Here is a 20,496-nt window from a genome sequence, read left to right as displayed (position 1 = left end):
ATATCTGGTATTAAAGCTAGCTTAAGCTTGTTTGTTTAATCAATAGACATGCCTTATTTTTATTGTACCTAGGTTTTCTGAAGGTCAATAAATTCATTATTTCTGTTGCAGAGTTTGTCAGCAAGAATTAACTTGGTATATTCTTTTCATAAGTTATAAAATATAAAGGGACATTTTAGGAATAATGTTTTGAGTATGTCTATCTAAAATAGTTTCCCCAGATTTTTGGTAACTTGAAACTTTAGAGTTTTGCTAAGTTAGATGGTAGAATTCACTGAATATCCAGATTCTTTCAAATAAGATAAAATTCTGGGACATTAATTGCTAAACAGGTCTAAGTTTACCTACATTTGTCTTTATAAGAGGAAAACTAACGATGTTTGGTTCTATTAGAGACGTCTTGTACCACATTGATGTAATACTCTATGTGAACGTGTATGTTTCTAGAGGTTATAGAATATGTTTGTAAGTTTGCCAATCAAGAAATACTGGTGTGTTTGTAATTGAAATACTGGTGTGTTCGTAATTGCTTCTTAGTTTTCACTAGAAACTGTTTTTCAGAGTTGAGAATTCTAATTAAAATATGTAAGTAAAGCTACTAGAAATAAGGGAAATATTTTAGTATGCAAGGACAGTAGGATGTGTGTTTTCAGCAAAAGAAGGTATGAGGAATGGAAATGCATTGTGTTAAGGGGAAAGTGATTTTTGTCCTAAAGCTGATTAATTCTAAATGTGAAAGAAAAAAAATAAGGGATAAACAAATATAGGTACAGAAAGTTGTGGAGGGCTTGTGGGAAGGGAGGACTGAGAACAGTTTTGTGCATAATCAGGCTGAGATTGGATTAAATTTAATTAGGTAAATGAAGTTAGTTATTGAAGGTGAGCTGGTGCAGTATTGGAGTTTTCTGTTAAGAGGAAAAAGTTTTCTTGAAATGTTGAGCTACTTTTGATACTAGATGAGTTTCTCTGTCTTCTAAATGATCTGTATTTACCTTAAAAATCTTTCATCACTTTGGTTGAATAAGTATTGTTTCACAGTGACCTATGGTCCTATTTGATAGAGTGCTTTAAAACTTTTTGATATCTCTGACACACTTCCCTAAGTCAAATTCTAACCAAAGTTCTTCTGACCTGTAGCTAGCTTTGGGAGGCTTCAAAGGGCCCCTGAAACATCCCAAAGACAGATACTAAATAGATTTATTTGGTATATTACATGGGAAACATGGTCAAATAAGTGGTGGTACAATTTTCTTATATTGTATGGGTAGATGTCATTAATATAGATGTTCCAAAATCTAAAAATCTGGTGTGTCCTGGTATGTTATCAGTCATAATTCTAGTTATCTTAAAATGCTGGCTGTCACAGAAATATCTGAGTTTCTTGTCAGCTGCATTGTAATCAGATCTTTAACCATGCCATTTTAAGTCTTCAGTCATTTATAGACGATCATTATTTTACTCAGATGCTTTTATAAAATGAAGATCTTCAAGAAGACTCGTAAGAAGGACTTTTCGACAAACAAGTTTCTGATGACTTTTAGATCATACCACTAGAATGGGTACGAAATTACAAAACTCTAATGGAAAACCTGGCTTCATCCAGATCAACAGGAATTAATTATATGGGACTGAATGAACAATAAATGACTTATAATTTTGACTTTTCTGAAATACTGGCTTTTAATCTTTGTTTTCCAGAAAGCCTTTCCTCTTGTGCTATGACCTACAACAAGTTGATAGATGTTTTTAATCTTCATACAAAAGGTATACTTTATTTTTTTCCTCTCTACTTGATCCCTCCAGAATTTGCCTTCTCCATCTGGCTCCCTTGTAGACTTGATGGCTTATTGTGACCAAATTACATCTAGTTATACTAATCATCATGTTAATCTTTTGTTTCTCAAATTATTTTTGCCTTGCCTCTACCTGCTGTACTATGATTTTATTAATGATACTAGCTGTCCTCCTTACATCCTGTCCACTTGATATAAGACAGTTGTCTCTTGCACTATCCAACACGTAACCAGCCTCTGACAAAACTAATGATGGCTGAACGTCTTGAGGCCGTTGACCATGTGTAACTCTACACAGAATAACTGTAATAGTGAACTGTAGGAATGGGGAGAAGCAGCAAGAGAAAACATTTCCTGGATCATATTTCCTAGTGCTGTAGGAAAATTCGGCATGAAATGCCTCTCAAACCTTGGTTGAATTTATGACCACAAGGAGTTGCCTGTGGACAAAAAAGTTGTCTGCCAGGACTTCCCTGGAGGTCCAGTGGTTAAGACTCCACGCTTCCAATGCAGGGGACGTGGGTTTGATCCCTGGTAGGGAAGCTAAGATCCCACATGCTGTGCAGCCAAAAGATTTAAAACAAACAAAAAAAGTTGCCTGCCATTTCAGTAATCAGTGAATTTGGCCCACTGTCAAGCCCTCAGCCACCGCAGCTGCCCCCCGTGGTGTACTCTGAGGGTAATTCGGAATGGAGAAGAACAGGATACTGGGCCTAGGTAAGATACATTTCAAAGGAATAACTTCAATGAGCCCAGACTCTTGCCTCTTCTCATAAATAGAAAGGCACTAAAATCATTAACTTGATGTCTTTTTTTTTTTTTTTTTTTTGGTGATTAGCAGTAATCTTTTGATATTGAACTACATTTTTTCAGGAAAAACTCCTGTAAATCCTGGCCCCTCCCTTACCTCTTTGTAACAGCTTATCAGTGCTGAGAGGTTGCCTTCCCGGACTATAGTCCTCAGTAATATCTTCAAATAAAACAATTCTCAACTTACAGGTTGAGCACTTTTGTCAGTTAACATCCAAAAAGTCCACTGGAATCAGAATGTTTTTTCTACATTTATAATGGGTTTTAGTTCAATTTTTACTGTACATTATCTGTAAACAAAGTATCAGAATTGAACTAGCAGCTTTTGATCAAAATCTTTAATTCCTAAGAACCTTTCCCCAATATATTATTAATGGTAATATTTTAAAAGGGTATTATCGCTTCAAGGTGTTTTTGTTTGCCCAGAAATAGTGTCTCCCTTACCTAAAACCCTATGTATTTGCCCTACAATGCCCAACTTTAAGTGCTAACAATTAATACATAAGAATACTGGTTCTAGTTCCCACATCTGAGAGCCTAAGAAATTCTCAATTCTCCCCCAAGACCACTCATGGGAATCAAACAAGGAAGCTCTTATTTTAGACCTGACCAGAACTGTTAACTCTGGTAGTGCCCCTCAAAAAAAGCTGTGCACTCATACTCCACTTATGTGTGAATCAAGGCAAGGGGTATTCCCCGCTGGCATCCAATGTCTTTCACCTTCAAGATAAGAGTTCCTTGTTTTCACTGGCATAACAAGTTACATATCTCATACTGATTTAGGTACTGCACTGTTACTGTGTCAAATGGCTACTCAAGTGATCTGTGTATTTACAAGAACCATTTCATTCTAAAAAATAATTGCCCCGTGTGGAGTACATGTAGCTGAGTGAGTCTCACGCATCCACTGAAAACTTTAATAGCAATGTCTGGAGACAGTTTTGGTTGTCAGAGTGCGAGTAGGGGAGTTGCTATTTGCATTAGAGACCAGGGATGCTGTTAATAATCATACAATGCCCAGGATAGCCCAACATGGCGATAATGAGTTTGAGAACCCTTGAGTTACATGCAGTAAGGATACTGGAGCACTGGTGAGGTAGGAGGCAAGCTATGAAATACAATGAATACGGTTGCTGTCCTGGTAGGGCTGAGATGATAAACCACTTTATATGTAATTTTGTTATCCAAATAGTCTATACAATATTTATATTTAAATACTTTTATTTTCATTTCACAAAAAAAGCAACAGTGTTTGCAGGTACACATGCCTTTCAGTCAGTGCTGGTCATATGCAAAACAAGTTATCAGAAGTATAAAGAAAAATAAGCCTTTCCCTTCACCGGTGACAAAACACAATTTGCATATATAATATTATATATACATACTATTTTCAAAATCTTTCACAAAAGACAAGATTATGATACAAATTTAGAATTCTACCCACAAGCTCAGATTGAAGGAATTGGAGATCTCTATAAGAAGTGGTTAAATACAAAAATGTGATACCTTTTACAAGTTTTGAAGTAATTACTTTTCAAAGCATTTGACAGACTATTCTTCACAGCAATATGGAACACTTGGCTTTAATCAAGATAGCTAGCTAGCTGTAAGATGGTTTGTCTCAATGTGAGTTTGTTGATTAATGCAAATATTCCAATTATGCTGTAATTCTCATTTTATACACATGAGTGTATTACTGTACTGATGCTTTATACAGTTCAAGTTCTGGAGCATTTCATTCAGCTAAGCCCTGACCTTTACTTCCTGTGAACTATTTCAGATTAAGAACTGTTGAGAAATACCGCTAAAGAAAGATGACCATGACTAACTCCAAAAAGGTGCCCCCTTTTCTTTATGATCAAAGTTAAATGTGGCATGAATAAACTTTTATTTTTCCTACAGCAGCAGGTATAAGTAACAGCCAAGTATAAGCAAATTTTTCATCACTAGAACCTGAGAGTTTGATATGGTAAATAACATCTCTTTGCAAACTTTCTAGGAGTCCTATCACTCAGTGTTTCTAAAAATAACAATATGGCAACTCTTCAGCATTATATTCATTATAAATTGCAGAACAAGCAAATAGTGCTCAGAAGCTTGGAGGGAGAGAGAGAGGGATGGATGGATTTTACACATGCATTTTCTTAGATACAGACAAATGTGGAGTCATAACATTTACCATGTGGTGGATGAAGAGTCAATGTGAAATAATGATTCAAGAATGCTGAAAGCTAACAGGTCTGGATGTATGAAATGCATGCAAAACCATAAGATAACATCTAACAGTGCAAGCACTGAAGACAAAAAGGAAGAATGAACAGGAATGGTTCAGCTAGTGGAGAAGTGAGGAGAGACAGGTGCAGCCACGCAGAAAAGCTCTGGGTAGGAAAGGGCCAACTCGCCCTACCATGTGTAAGGTGCTGAAGACAGGGTTTGCCACCCAAATTCTTCTCAGATTAGTTTTTGGGGCCCATGTTGTCATTTACTAGAATGATGGCAATAACTCAAAAGATTCATTCCAGAAACCAAAATAATTTCTACTGAGTACACAAGAATATGCTACTGATGGAACTGCAACAAACTGGGTCAGAATCCAGGCCTCATAAAGAAGCTACTCTGGGCTTCCCTGGCGGCACAATGGTTGAGAGTCCGCCTGCCGATGCAGGGGACAGGGGTTCGTGCCCCGGTCCGGGAGGATCCCACATGCCGCGGAGCGGCTGGGCCTGTGAGCCATGGCCGCTGAGCCTGCGCGTCCGGAGCCTGTGCTCCGCAACGGGAGAGGCCCAACAGTGAGAGGCCCGCGCACCGCAAAAAAAAAAAAAAAAAAAAGTTACTCTCAAGGGCCTTCAAGTGAGGTCTAGGCAGCATGTCAACTGGCTTACCACTAAGAGATGAATCAGCAAAAAAATTTATACAAACACACTTGAAGTATCGTCTTTTTTGACTTTTTGGGATTTCCAAAGTACACGTCCCTTCTCATCATTTCATTCAGTTTGAATCAACCTAAGAATGCTGGATCTGATTAGCTTTCACAACTCAACCATATCCAAGTGTCTTCTCGCATCTTTTCTGCTGCATGCCTGTTGCCATTAGCTACACCACCACAACGCTACACCTTTAGGTCAGATGGCAGGGAGCTGGTGGGACATTTTTAGTTAGATACATTCAGAGCCCTGCAAGGGACTAAGTATTAAAGGAAAATAATGGGGGAAGAAAAGCAAATCATATATATGCATGTATATATTTACATCTTTAAAGGCATATATCCGAGGGAATAAAACAAAACCACAAAACAACTACACTAGCTCCAGCTGAAGGAGCAAATATGTGGGAAAGGAAGAAGTAACTTAATCTATGAAACTCAATTTTCATTAGTCCTTACATAGCCATGTAAAGGACTAAATACAAAATAAAATAACAAATGAAAACATTCATATGTATTAAGAACATTCCCCTGCCAAAAATATAAATCTCTATGAAACAAGTAAGCAAACAATGCCCAACTCTTCTACTTGCTGTTACCCACACAGGCAACAAGGGGAAGGGGAGAAGGGGAGGCTGTCATACACTTCTCCTCAATTTGCATCTGGTACCTTGACATCTACCCAAAGGACTAGGTATAAAATCAATAACATGGAAACATTTATACACATTTTTTAAAAGTTCATACCCTGTCCTTTCCCACTAACTACTACTCAACCCAATAATTCCTCCCTCTTAAAAAAAAAAAAAACAAGAAAAACCAAAAAGAACCCCAAATTGTTAAACTATTGCTCATGTTGGCAGTGAGGGAAGGGAGTAGAGGAGATTTATCATACATCTGGACCTCCATGTTTCATTATGTACCTACAGATCCCAGCAAAGGAATGGGTACTAAGTGAAATAACACACAAAATGTAGCAAACATTTGCATAAAAGAAGTGTGTACACACACACACACCCAGACCTCTCCCATCCCTGCCTCTCCAAAAACAGAAGCCAAACATCTATTCTTCTACCATTGCCCACCAGGCAATGAGGGAAGGGGAGCAGGGAGATTTTTCATTGAATCAATCTCAACTTTCATTAAATTCCTAAATAGTTATGCAAAAACCTGGATTCAAAATGAAATAAACACCTAAAGAGGCAGAAACATTTATATACATTAAAATATTTACATATCTTGCCCAACAAGCTCATTCCCCATTAAAAACCTCAAAACAAAGAACAGAAAACCAAATCCTCAAGTACTCATACTACTGTAGGTATACACAGGCTATAGGGGAAGGGGGAAAAGATTTATTACATCTCTGGATCTGGGCCTCTGCATTACATTTGATATTTACAAGTCCAAACAAAACACTAGGTTTGAAGTGAAAGAACAAAAAAATGCAGCAAACATTTATAGACACGAAAACAAAATGCAAACCCAGAAATTCCCCACTACCCTGCCAAAAAAAAAAAAACAAAAACTCCAAACAACCATGCTACTAGTCATTGCCTAGACAGGTAACAAGGGAAGGGGAGGAGATTTTTTTCATAGAATGAACCTTAATTTTCATCATGTACCTAAGTATCCATGGAAAGGTTTAGGTACAAAAGGAAGTAACAGAAAAAAGGAGCAAAAACCATTTATATACATTTTAAAAAGTACATATCCCTACGCTCCCAGGAGAGGGAGTGATAGAGGTAGAAATAATAATCTACATTACTCTAAAACTATTGCCCACAGAGGCAACAAGGAAAGGGGAAGAGGGGAGATTTTCATACATCCGGACTTCCACATCTCGTTAGGTACCTGCACGTCCAAGCAAGGGACAGGTACAAAATGGAATAACACAATATAGTAACTAGCACTGTATATATACAATTTTCAAAAGTATATATCTTGCCCTTAGTCCCTTCCCACCCCCCAAAACTTCAAAAAGCCCAAACTACTTTAAAATTATTGCCTATACAGATAAAAAGGGAAAGGGAGAAGACTGCTATCCATCCAGAACTCTGTGGTTCATTAGCAACCTACGGGTCCAAGTGAAGGGCTGGGTACCCAACGAAATACTATAATAAGGAAGTAAAAACATGAATATATATTTAAAAAGGACCCCAATACCCACAAAAGAGCCTCTAAAACTAATCAACTACTAGCCACTGCCCACATGAGCAACAGGGAAGGGGACAAGAGGAGACTGTCAAACATGTGGACCTCCACGTCTCATCAGGTACTTTCATGTCCTATGAGAAGGAGGTAGTATGAAATGAATTAGTTATAATACAAAGTAGTAGATTTATTTATATACATTAAGTACATACCCCACTCTCTCCCACCCCACAAAACAAAAACTACTACTCTAGCTATTGCCCAAGGAGGCAATAAGGAAAAGGGAAAAGAGATTTGTCATACTCTGAACCTCAGTTTTCATTAAGTATATATGCATTCATGCAAAGGAACACATATAAAAATGAAATATTAAAAAGTAGCATAGGGCTTCCCGGGTGGCGCAGTGGTTGAGAGTCTGCCTGCTGATGCTGAGCCCTGGTCCGGGAATATCCCACATGCCGTGGAGCAGCTAAGCCCATGCGCCACAACTACTGAGCCTGTGCTCTAGAGCCCGTGAGCCACAACTACTGAGCCCTCGTGCCACAACTACTGAGCCTGCATGCTGCAACTACTGAAGCCCTTGCGCCTAGAACCCATGCTCTGCAACAAGAGAAGCCACCGCAATGAGAAGCCCGTGCACTGCAACGAAGAGTAGCCCCCACTCACCGCAGCTAGAGAAAGCCCGCGTGCAGCAACAAAGACCCAACGCAGCCAAAAATAAATAAAATAAATTTTAAAAAAATATAAAAAGTAGCATAACATTTACGTACACTTGAAAGAAGAATATACAACCCTCCCCTCTCCCTGCCCTCAAGAACAGATTAGATCAAAACAACAGAAACTACAACTACTCTGTTAGTATGTCCACACAGGCAATAAGAAGAGGGGAAAATGGGACATTTGTCATAGTTTTGGACCTTCACAGTCCATTAGATATCTACTTATCCATGAGAAGGATGAAGGAAATACAAAATCAAACACCCACAGAATAGCAGCAAACACATTTGTACACATTTTAAAAAGAACATACTCTGCCCTTCTCCCACTATTACCATCTCCTTCCAAAAAGGGAAATCAAGTAATTACTCTGTAGCTGTTGTCCATACAGGAAAAATAGGAAGGGTAGAAGAGATTTTCACAGGACAATATTTTACTTTTCATCAGGACAAACTATATTAAAATGAAAGAATATAAAAACATTTCAAAACACATACGTACATTTAAAAAGTATATACCCCCAAAGAGCCACTCAAAGAAATCAATCCACTATTCTATTAGCTATTGCCCATGCAGGCAATAAGGGAAAGGGAGAAGAGGAGGTTTATCATACTTTTGGACTTCCACTTTTCATTTGGTATTTACTTGCCAATGTGGAGAAGCACAAAATAAAAGAAAGTAAAACCCAGCAAAAAAATAAATATATATATATATTTACATAAGCTTTTTAAAGTACAAATGGGGGTGTGAGGGCAGAAGGAGGAAGAAAGCTCTTTAAAAAGAGAGTTAATTCCAATTCAAAAAAAAAAAAAAACAAAGGCAAAAGGGAGAAGAAGAGCTACATCATACCTACGAAATTCAGGTCTTGTTTTGCAAACTCGGCCCAGGAACTGCTGTTCCTGCTGATGCCACATCTCCTGAGATGCATACACCTTCCCTGCAGCCCCATGAAATACATGGGGACTATGGGAATGTTCAGCAGTCTGATCGCAGAGTATCATTCCAGGTGCTTTAGAGGGAGTAGACTCTTAAAATCCAACTCAATAACAGGCTATCCGTAATCCAACAAACTCATCACTTAACTTTCATTTCTTTCTTTCCAATATTCAGAAAGGATTCTGTTCTGTACCCAGTAAGACTGACGCGGCTCAATATCCTCTATATACCCAGAACTCTTCTGACAGCTCTTTGTTCCTACAGTGGCTAAAGTACAGTAAAATGAAAACACGAAAGGCAAAGGACATTAGCATTAAGTAGAACCAGTGACAGTACGAAAGTTCATGAACACCAAAACAATGGCAAACAACACAATTTCACTTAAAGAGATTTATATAAAACAAGATGGAGGAAGGCACAAACTTACGGTGGCAGCTGACACTACTTCAGTTTAATTATGTCTAATCACTTGGTATTAACAAGTGATTAGATATAAACAAACTGGACTCCTTAGATTTCTACTTTCATAGCCTTTCAGACCTCCAAAGCATACATTGTTTTCTTCTACAATAAGAAGGCACATCATAATAGTAATCTAGTATGATGTGTCTTTTTACTAATTCAAGTAGACCGTCTCTCTGCAATGAATATAACACTTGTCAAACAGTACTTAATTGTGTCCTGGATCTATGTGCTCATGTAAGACAGAATCCTATTCTGCTGTGCTTCAATCTATTTGAGTTCTCAGAAATACAGTGGTGAAATAAAATTCTGGGGGAAAAAAACTTCAAAAGCTCCAATAATACTTATTATACTACATGTTCTACCTATTATTTAACCTTATATTCCTGACTTAGAGTTAGTTTTTGGAAGCCCCATATAGATGGGATAGCATAACATTAAAAAGGATGGAATTCCATGGGAAAATCTTAGGTGAAAAATGGGTAAATATCCTCTTTATATATGTAGATGTTTTCAAGCAAAATATAAAGTACAAAAATTATTACGAAGAAAGCTTTTCTCCTAAGAATCAAAGAAACACAACAATCTAGGTATAAGTCTGCATAGCTCAAAAAATTCAAGTACGGTATTCCTCCTTTAGAAGGAGTAAGACTGCCATACAGTTTTGGATGCTTTCCTCTCTCTCTTTCTTCTTTCCTTCCATGGCGATTCCTTATAATCTGTTAGTTTGGCCATTACAAAAGAAAACTTTGATTTTTCAACTCAAGAAAAGTACTGGTTCGACAGTAGAAAAAATTCAAAGCCCACCATATTAAACCTAAATCAAGCTACTCCTACCCACATTCTCTTTATTCCTTTAAGGTACTGTGGTGAACTTTAAATAAAAATGTTCAATTTCTCAAAGGCCCTATTTTAAAATATGCTTCTAATATGCAACTCTATCATATAAAATGAAAATCCACCCAACGGGTATGATTCAGAGAAAGTGTCTATGATTATGCCAAAAAGCAACTTAAACAAATTGTATTCTTAGTAATAAAGTCAGGATAAGAGACATCAGTATTAAAAAAATGCTTGCCATAAATGTAGAAATACTTATGTATAACATAAGGTGTATCTATGGCAGGGAGTGATAAAGGTGTACAGAGGTTTGGAGAATACTGGAATTCATAAGTAAAATAATTGTAATTAACGTTAACTCGGTTTGAAATATTTTCCTGAAAGATGAAAAAGGAAGTGTTAAATATTTGGAAAATTTAATCTTTTGGCCTTGTTATTTAGCTTTACAATACAGCAAAAAATTAAAAATTCTGTAGCACCTGGCTATTCTTCAGAAAAAAAATATAATAGTTATAAACTTCTTCCAGAAAATAAAGGATTATTCAAAACCGCCAGTCAAAGTAGATCTGCACACTTGAGGTCAGTTCTGTATAGTTGCATGCTTCGTCGACTTCATTACCATACTTTTTGAAGCTAACTTTGAACCACATTCAAATAACATCTCTCAACAAGAAGCAACAAGTGGCTAATAAACCAGCAGCCTGCAAAGATGGTGGCTCCTATGGTAGCTCTTTCCTTATTTCACGGTGTCAGCACTTTCCAGATACTGAGGGATAAAACAGAATTCCAAAACAGATATTTTTTCTCCATTTGAATATCTTCAAAGTAGAAAATTACCCATTGTTTTTGTAGATGGTTGGCATGTAGGTGAATATAATTTGGTAATAAATAACTACACACTGCCCAAAGACATTTTAGAAAAGACAGATGAAAAATACAGACCGGCCCTGAGCAAACTATAACTCCTAAGAGTGCAAGCAACTCAGCAGCGATCCTGGTTTCACCTTGGCTTTTGCAAAAGCAGCAGAGCCCAAGTTAACAAGCTGTCTGAATGGGTGACCGAATGAGGTGCAGGTATGCATGCTACAGCTAAAACGTCAGCGTTTTAAGGTTCTTTTCCACCCACTGGATGTTCAGCTGAATGACTTCCAAAGCCTCCTGGACACAACGAAGTCGAAAGGTTGCCTCTGACTGATTTTCAAAGAATGCCTGGACCTGTAAGTTGCACACAGAAGTATTTCAAAACAAGAAAAGGATGGTATTTCTCAGGTAACTCTGAATATCCTTTTCAAATAAGCTTTAAGTTAGTGATGGCCGTGCTGATGTCTTAAGAGAAGTAGAGATGAGAAATATTATATTTTAATATTTGAGGTATTTACATCGAGTTCCTGATCAAGTATGGTGAAATCTGAAGTAATTTTAAAAATGAATTCCCCGTACTCCCACAAGGATGAGTAACAGTAAATAACAGTAAATAAGGTAGGGTCTAAAGTTAGGCCTGGTGCCCAATTTTACCCTTGGAATGGAATTCTTCAAAAACAATTTAATCACCACTTACAAAGAAACTTGGCATATGTTGATTTTAATTAAAAAAACTCATTTGTATTAGGGAGACAAAGGAATATTGTTGAGAATGGAATCAGGATTTTTCCTCATTGCTGTATATCTATCTACCCTTTAGAAATAATCCAGATGCAGAATCATTAGCATTGATGAAGGCAGACAGAGAGAAGGGACAGGATTTGGCATGAGAAGCCACCATCTGACTTAAACTGAGCAGCCTGAGGGCAAAGGGATACCCAACCTCCCCAGCAGCATTTTATACAACCAACCTCAGATAAATGTGCCTTTGTTGAAAACAGGTGAGTTGATCCAGCAACAATACTTTGTATGGTATAGGACCCCAGATGGAACCTGAAGCAACACAAACATAAGGGTGAAAAGCAAAAAAATGAGTCAGTTGCTGGTAAGCAAAGCTCCTGAGTGCAAAGGAAATGCTTAATGTAAGCTATACATGCCCAAGGCAGAGAGGAGTCCTGCCCCTGGGAACGGCAGCTCAGTACATCAGGAGTCATCCCATACACACCTCTGCCAGTGGGAGGAAAGAGTGGGCAGAAGGAGTTCCAGAGAAATTCTCGGCCCATTTTCTCCTCAAAAATCACATCAGACACCCAGAAGGTGTCATTATTGATTTAAAGGAAAAAATGAGCTACATGTGCTATTGAGCTGGGTGTGAGCTCCTAACCAATCCTCTGGTAGTGAGGAGGTATTTTCAACACATGTAACTAAACAGCTATTCTGAAAGAGTCCGTGGCCAGGCCAAGCTAAGTGAGCCGGCGGGGAGCAAGGTTGGGCTTGATTAGCACCAGTGGAACTTCTATGGAACACCACTGTTACATGACTCCTGCCATGGAATTACGGAATTATGTTTACGGATTTCTGGGTGTTTAGTTAAACTAGAACTGAAGCATTTTTCCTCTCACAGCAACACGTAACTCTTGTGAACCAGTACAACCCTGGGAACTGTTTTCAAATGCAGAGCCCGCGAACACTAAAAATTAGGGATTCTTCGAGAAACTTACTTCTGTACAAGCTTACTCCAGTTCTCTTTGACAAAATCCCACGCCAGTAAGTGTCCAGGAAAATGCCGGCCCACTGTTCTAATGATAAATGACAGCTTTTGTGTTCGGATGGTATCTCCATCGAGGCTACTTTTCATTAACCTGAAGAGCAAAGCAGATTTAGCTTCCAAAATTATTCATGATGAAGTGATGACTGAATTTAAATTAATACTGGTCTCCTAATTAAAGCTCTATGGCAATGCAAGGGATATAAGTTTGGGGTTAGTCTAAGATTCATTAATAGAGTGAAAACTTGTCATTTTTTTTAAATGGAGGAAAAACTCACCAATGAGATAAGCAGTTTAATGTACTGTCACATAGTAATAAATAGCTCTTGATGTAATAAGGACATTTAGGAAATAAATTCTAGTAGAATTTATTATAATTCTGAAGACTAGTATTTTTTTCTGTTAAAAAACTATTTGATTTGAATAGGGAGGTATCTTATTACTCTTAAAAAACTGGGCTGTCATATGAAAATGAAGATACATTTCAGAATACACTCAATAAATTTACTGATACTTCATGTGTACTAGATAATGTTCTAAATTATTGAATAACAGTGCTTGAAATAGGTCATTACTACCTATCCACATTTTACAGTTTAAGAAGCTGAGGTTATGTAATTGCCCCAGTTACACAGCTAATAAATATTAAAGCTGGGCATTTGAATGTAAGCATTTACTATGTGATAATATCTGCTTATAGTCAGAAAACACATACCCCTAAAAGAATGCAGCAGTATTTTTAATAGGGAAAAAAACCCAAATGCTCATTGAGATGTGATGGATTAATAAACTATGATAGAGCCATGTTATGGAATAATACACAGCTATAAAAAAATGAAGTAGGCTTTATGGTAGATCTCAAAGACTGATCATTCACTAAAAAGAACATCACAAAACACTGGGTATAGTATAAACCTATAAATACTCAGACCAGGACTGACACTGTTAACAGAGGAGAGGATAAAAACAAGTAAAGGATCAAACAAGAGATACTTTCACGTTTTACACCATTTTCTTAGGTACTGTTTACATACTTTCTTGTGGAAATTTATCAGTTATTAATAGTCTAAAACAAAATTATTACTAATTTAAAAACAAAAACCTTTTCTCTATTTGTTTGGGTCAGAGGCTGGCTACTACTTTAAAGAAAATGACCATTTATAGTGTATCCTTTGGAAAGTGGATCTGGGCAGGTGCTGAAGACATCTCTGGGACATTATTATGATTTATATGAGCAAAATTATACAAGAGAAGCAACGAGACCCAAGTGCCTCCCTCCACCCCTTCCTGGCACTGACTTTCTTTCGAGATACTTCCTATTTCTCTAGGCTACTCAGAGCTCCTCTCCCCTGCCACTGACTGTTCTTCCTGTCGGGAGGCCCTACTCACTGCCCTTCTTTCCCCATGTGAAGCTTCCATTTTCAGGTCTTCATCAGCTGAGTACTTAAAAAGGAAAAGCCTGACAAACTCGCATGAAGGTGTAACCTATCAGCTTTTACATGGCACCTTTTTCTGAAGTGTCTGCATTTTCAAAATGACAGCTGCGACAGAACAATGCCTTGACCAAAAAGAACGAAGCACTAACTGTGGAATTAAAGACAACACGCCAAGGGGATGAAGACGTTTTTAAGGAGAAAGCAGGGCTGTGACTCTTGGCATCTCCAGTCTCTTCTGGGCAAAGCACTGCCTCCTATGGGTACAGGACCGATCCCTGAGACAAAGCCCTGCACATGCAGGCTCCTCACCGTACTGTCCAAGTCAGGTCCGGCCTGTGAGCAAAGGGAGGAAAAGGGGGATCCCCACCGGAGGAGCATGGTGCTTTTATGCTTTTGGTTTCTATAGATCATATTCCTTTGGTGGTTTCATACCAGTAAAGTTTCCGTACATCCTCTGAGCTGGCAAGAGCTTCAAGTATTTTATTCTTCTCTGCTTCGGAGCCTACAGAGGCATATTTGCTTAAGAGGAATGACCAGCCTCTCTCAGTTTTCGCTCCAACCTTGAACACAGTCGTCATGACATCAGTGGGTAGGCTGTAAGAGAGGTGGTCAAATATGAGAAGAACAAGAAAAAAAAACCACCTGAATACAAAGGCAAGGAATTGACTAGTGGTAGTGTTCTGGGGTACAGAGCAGGTAATAATAACAGTCTTTACTGTACAATTAATTGTCAAGAAAATGATTAATTCAGTGGCTGCTACTTTCTTAGTGGTGTGACTAAAAGAATATCAATTCAATTTAATATAATAATTATTCACTGTGTACCCACAAAGAACCAGGCAAGCAACTGGCTGGACACTGTGGAGGGGAAGAAGAAGGAGACACAGTCTCTGCCCTCAGGAACTCACAGGCTATCACCAAGTACAGAACAGTAAATATATACATCATAATACAGTGTGGTAAGTCCCATCGTCGAAATACAGCAGCAAATGTAGCAGGAGGGGTGAGAAGAGGGGTCGAAGCACAGTTTGCTGCCTTATTAAGATCTCAGAGCTGAAGAGGGCTTCAACGGGTTACCCAAATACCCCACCTGATGCTTGAATCTTTTCCCATAATGCCCAGTAAGGTACCTGGAGAGAACCAATCATCATCAAAAACATTTCTACTAACTGCTAACTCCACCTGCTGTGTTTTACTCCTAAAAGAGATTTGTTTGACGCCTCGCACCCATTAGGAGAGCTGCCATCAAGAACCCAGAGAATAAATATCTGTGAGGATGTGGAGAAACTGGAACCCTTGTGCACTGTTGGTAGGAATGTAAAACAGCGCAGTCCCTATGGAACACATTATGGGGGTTCTTATAAAATTAAAAATGAAACTACCATATGATTCAGCAATACCACTTCTAGGTATATACAATATATGAAAGAACTGAACAAAGAGGTATTTGTACACCTATGTTCATAGAGCATTATTCACAACAGCCAGAAGGTGGAAGCAACCCAAATGTCTATCAATGGATGAATGGATGAACAAAATGTGGTACATACATACAATGGATTATTCAGCCTTAAAAAGAAAGGAAATTCTGACATATGCTATAACATGGATGAGTCTTAAGGACATTATGTTAAGTGAAATAAACCAGTCACAAAAAGACACATACTGTATGATTTCACTTATATGAGGTATTTAGAGCAGTAAAACTCCTAAAACAGACGGTAGAATGGTGGCTGTCAAGGGCCAGAGTTGGGGGAAAATGGGGAACTGCTGTTTGGGTAAAGGGTTTCAGTTTTGCAAGATGAAATAATTCTGGAGATCTATTGCACAACAGTGTGAATATACTTACACTACTGAACCGTACACTTAAAAATTGTTAAGATATTAAACTTTATGTTATATGTACTTTACCACACACACACACACACACACAAACAGTCGTGCTTGAGAATCAGGTACATAGAGTTCACCTACATCAGCACTGTTGTATAACATTTATGACCCAGGACGCAGAGGTCCTGGTTTCAGTATACGATGTAGGGCACAGAAGAGAAAGCGAGGTCATTTGAGTGGACGCGCACATCACCTCTGAGTTCCATTGGATGCCACCCAGTCGTTAAACAGCTTCATGGCGGCAGTGCTGCAGTTCTCCAGGCTGTGGGTGCAAGCAAAGTCTAGCAAGGCTGATCGCAGTTCCCGAACAGATGGGCTGCCCTCATCAGTCCACGTCTGCTGTTGGATTTGCCTTTGAAGCAATTTAAATACCTTGGTCTAGGGAGACAGAATGGATTGTAACAGAGCGATCATAATTAGGACAACCAGAAAAATCAGGACAACTAGGTCTCTTTTTTCCCAACACTCAACCAAAGAGGAAAAAAAGGGGGACACAGGCATTACTCACTAAATATCAACAGACATATGAAGTCCACATACAGCTGGGATAGAACCCTTCAATAACTAAGGCCATAAATAAGGTTGCTATAGCCAAGGTGGACTTAATGACATAAGACAGAGAGAATTAATGACTTCCGTGCAGTAGGGAACCTTTCTTCTGTGTATACTCAGCTAGAAGTTATTTTCCTGCCAAAAAGTATCACCTATCACCACTGCTGGAAGGAAGCTGGAACTTCCTGACCTCGTGACTTCAGAATCCATAAATCCATTCAGCAGTGAGAGAAAAATATACTTCTTTACTGATGGGTAGACGCTTAAATGTTTCTGAATCCAGTGTTAAAGGAATATTTAAAATATCATCTAGTTTGATGCTATAACAAATTAATCTAATCAAATTAGCAAGAAAATGAGGCCTGCAGGGAAGAATAGTTGTTTATAGTTATTTTTCTCCTTCCCCAACTTTTTATTTAAAAAAATTTCAAACCTACAGGAAAGCCGCAAGAATAGTAAAATTAATACCCATATGGTAGATTCACTGTTTTCTTTTTTAACATTCTTACATTTGTGTATAGCAACACATACACACATATTTTTCTGGTTTTAGCTCAACTATATGAAAGTAAGTTATAGATATCATGATATTTCATTTATAAATACTTCAGCATGCAATTCCCCTATGTAACCATAATACCTTATCACACTTAAGAAAATTAACAGTTATTCAATGGAATCATCTACTATTAAGTCCATTGTTATAATTACTTCTGAATGAGATATCATTCTTAAATATATACTTGTGGTATTAAGAAACCAACAGATATCTTATTTCTTTTTCATCTCTTCTCAGAACAAAAGTGTGGAAGCTGTTCATAGTATGTGGAACTATTTCCATATTCCAAGTTGTGGTGCAGGGGGGAGGAGTGAGGACACAGGGGATTTAAAAAAATCACCATATAAAATATGCATTTATGAATGTCACTAAAAGGAACAAAAATTCTAATATAAAAATGCTGATAGGTATTTTTTTAGAAAACCTTCATGGCTACAAATAAGGAGACTCAAAACGAAAACAATTTAGAGGCATCCCAGCCCACAGGGTTCTCGGCACAGGAGGGTCTCCTCCCACTGGTACTCTAACACCATCACTGCCATGTCTCATCTCAAGTAGTCAAGTGCCACAGATGACCACATACAACACCTCTTAACACCCCCAAATTAGTTCAGGCTCCTCACAGAGCATAATATTCTTCTAGAGTGCCTCTGTCAATAGTTAAAAGGAATCCTAGTTGGAGAGTTTTAAACTGCTGAGGCCATTTTCTCACCAGACCTTCTCTGAATAAGTCTCTTGTGGATCTGACTATGAGAATGGAAAAAAGAATCTGTACAAGAAGACGGACTCAAACTCCCTTTTGTTTGTTTGCTTCAAAAGCAATGAAATAGAGAACAGACACCTTGTGGAACGTGTGAGTAACAAAGCCTGCCAGTCATTGGGAAGATGTGAAGTGGAAAAATACTTGCCATGCTGACTGATAGTGCAAGGAACATAAAAGCAATGCAGGAGATCCTGCTGGGTACACATGACTGCACTGGCACATGTTGTCTTCCACTGTCCTGACTTTCTCAATGGCTTCATGATAGCATTATGATGCAGAAAAGAAATGTAAAAGCTACTCATAACTGTCAAAAAGAAACAAAGGAAGAATGAGAGAGAGAGAGAGAGAGAGAGAAAAGTTCCATACTTACAATACCATTAAAAAAAATTCAGTGGAGAAAAATGGCAATGATCCTTAAGAGTTTACTAAAACAAAGAAGCCAGTGGGGAAAAACAGAACTTTAAAGTACTGGAAGTATGGGAAACCTGACACTTGAAGATGCTAAATTCCTGAGCAGTTACTCCATTGGAATTACGGGGTATAACTTTACTACTTATACCCTGTACCAAAGAGTCAAGAGGAAGTCCCCAAACAGTTGATTTTAAATATATCTCAGGGGAATTCCCTGGCGGTCCAGTGGTTAGGACTTGGCGTTTTTCACTGCCACGGCGGCCCTGGTTCAATTCCTGGTCGGGGAACTAATGTCCTGCAAGCTGGATCATTTTTATCATTTGAAAAAAATATTTCAAATGATAACATAAAAGAGTAAAAGATTGTATTTAAAAAAAGAATAATTCTGTTTTTAGAAAATTTGGATTATAAAATCTTTTTGTAAGTGATTCAGGTTATATTTTTAATATTAATAAATCACAGCAAGTGCTTCAAATTATCTTTCCTTTTTAGAAATAAAATTAAACCTGTTTTTCCCTGGTTCTGCATTAATTTTTTGAAATTTAACTTCATTAAACAATAGAATTCAATCCTCTGATTTCATAAAGTGAAGATGGTAGGGAGAGGGAATAAAATTCATGAGTGATATAAGCTATGTACATGCAATAATATGCAACAACAATAACACAAAATGGTTTTAAAAATAAAACACAGGGCAAGATGCTGACACTTATGTTATATATTACGTTTTGATTTACTGCTTTAATTTTACACTGATGTTCCCAGGGAGTTCTTTCTTGGGTCAACTGAGCTTCTTAAAAGTGAAGTGTCAGCTTTTATTGCAAAAGGATTATCCCACCAAGCCCTCATATGTAAAAGAATGACAGAGTTATAAGTGATGAAACGGGAATATGACTGAGATCAGATTTTAGCATCAGATGTGAACAATTTGACACAACTCAAATGTGCTTCCAGACTCTACCCACCACACACCACAGCAGACATCACAAAATGTGATATATGGGTAATATATGTTATGTGGGTCTGTGCAGCCTAAATAACACAGTGACCAATAAATGTACACAATGCTCTGGTGACACTGACTTAAAAAATTAATTAGACATCAGTCTTAATTACAAATACTATTTGAAGATTGGATCTAAGGTCTCAGAAAGGTCTGCCATTCTAATCTCATCTATGGTCTGTCAGATTTCATATTTTAAGAATTTTAATGCTACTAGAATGCCCTAAGATTAGAATAAGAATTTTAAAGATACAGTTTCTCCCTCTTGAATTAAAGCTAACATGACTTTTAACTAACAATCAGTGCACGAAGACCTCCAGCAGTAAGGGTCTTACAAACACATACTAAGCCTCCTGCCCTTGCCCTCTAACCACTAATCCCATGGACTGGGGTTATGTATATTCTGCTATGTTCTGAATAAACACATACCTGCCCAGGAAACTGGAAATCATCATTTGGGATGAAGATGCAGAGTTAGCTGGGTGTCACAGTAGGAAAATATTCAAAAGATCTAACTCCTTGAACTGAGTTCAGCATCTGTGTTCTCAGCACAGGGACAGCCTGAGTATCAAGTGCTTCCTGACACCAGGCCCTCAACAGAGTTAATGGAGAGAG

The 20,496-nt window shown here is 37.9% G+C and overlaps 1 protein-coding gene across 1 annotated transcript in view; it reads right to left on the bottom strand.

Moving 5' to 3' along the window:
* Nucleotides 1-3,806: 3,806 nt before the first annotated feature.
* The window catches only part of LNPEP (leucyl and cystinyl aminopeptidase), a 105,866-nt gene continuing 89,176 nt past the window's right edge, over nucleotides 3,807-20,496 (bottom strand). The window contains exons 14-18 of the mRNA XM_030848306.2: nucleotides 16,787-16,971; nucleotides 15,133-15,294; nucleotides 13,218-13,358; nucleotides 12,468-12,549; nucleotides 3,807-11,850 (exon numbers count right to left, since the gene is read on the bottom strand). Coding sequence (XP_030704166.2) covers nucleotides 11,725-11,850; nucleotides 12,468-12,549; nucleotides 13,218-13,358; nucleotides 15,133-15,294; nucleotides 16,787-16,971 — 696 coding nt within the window. The 3' untranslated portion in view covers nucleotides 3,807-11,724. The remainder of the gene's footprint in view (nucleotides 11,851-12,467; nucleotides 12,550-13,217; nucleotides 13,359-15,132; nucleotides 15,295-16,786; nucleotides 16,972-20,496) is intronic.

This window comes from Globicephala melas, chromosome 3 (assembly GCF_963455315.2).
Source record: "Globicephala melas chromosome 3, mGloMel1.2, whole genome shotgun sequence".
NCBI lineage: Eukaryota > Metazoa > Chordata > Mammalia > Artiodactyla > Delphinidae > Globicephala > Globicephala melas.
Note: the sequence above shows the minus strand (reverse complement) of the source record. Positions and strands in the feature narration are given on the sequence as shown.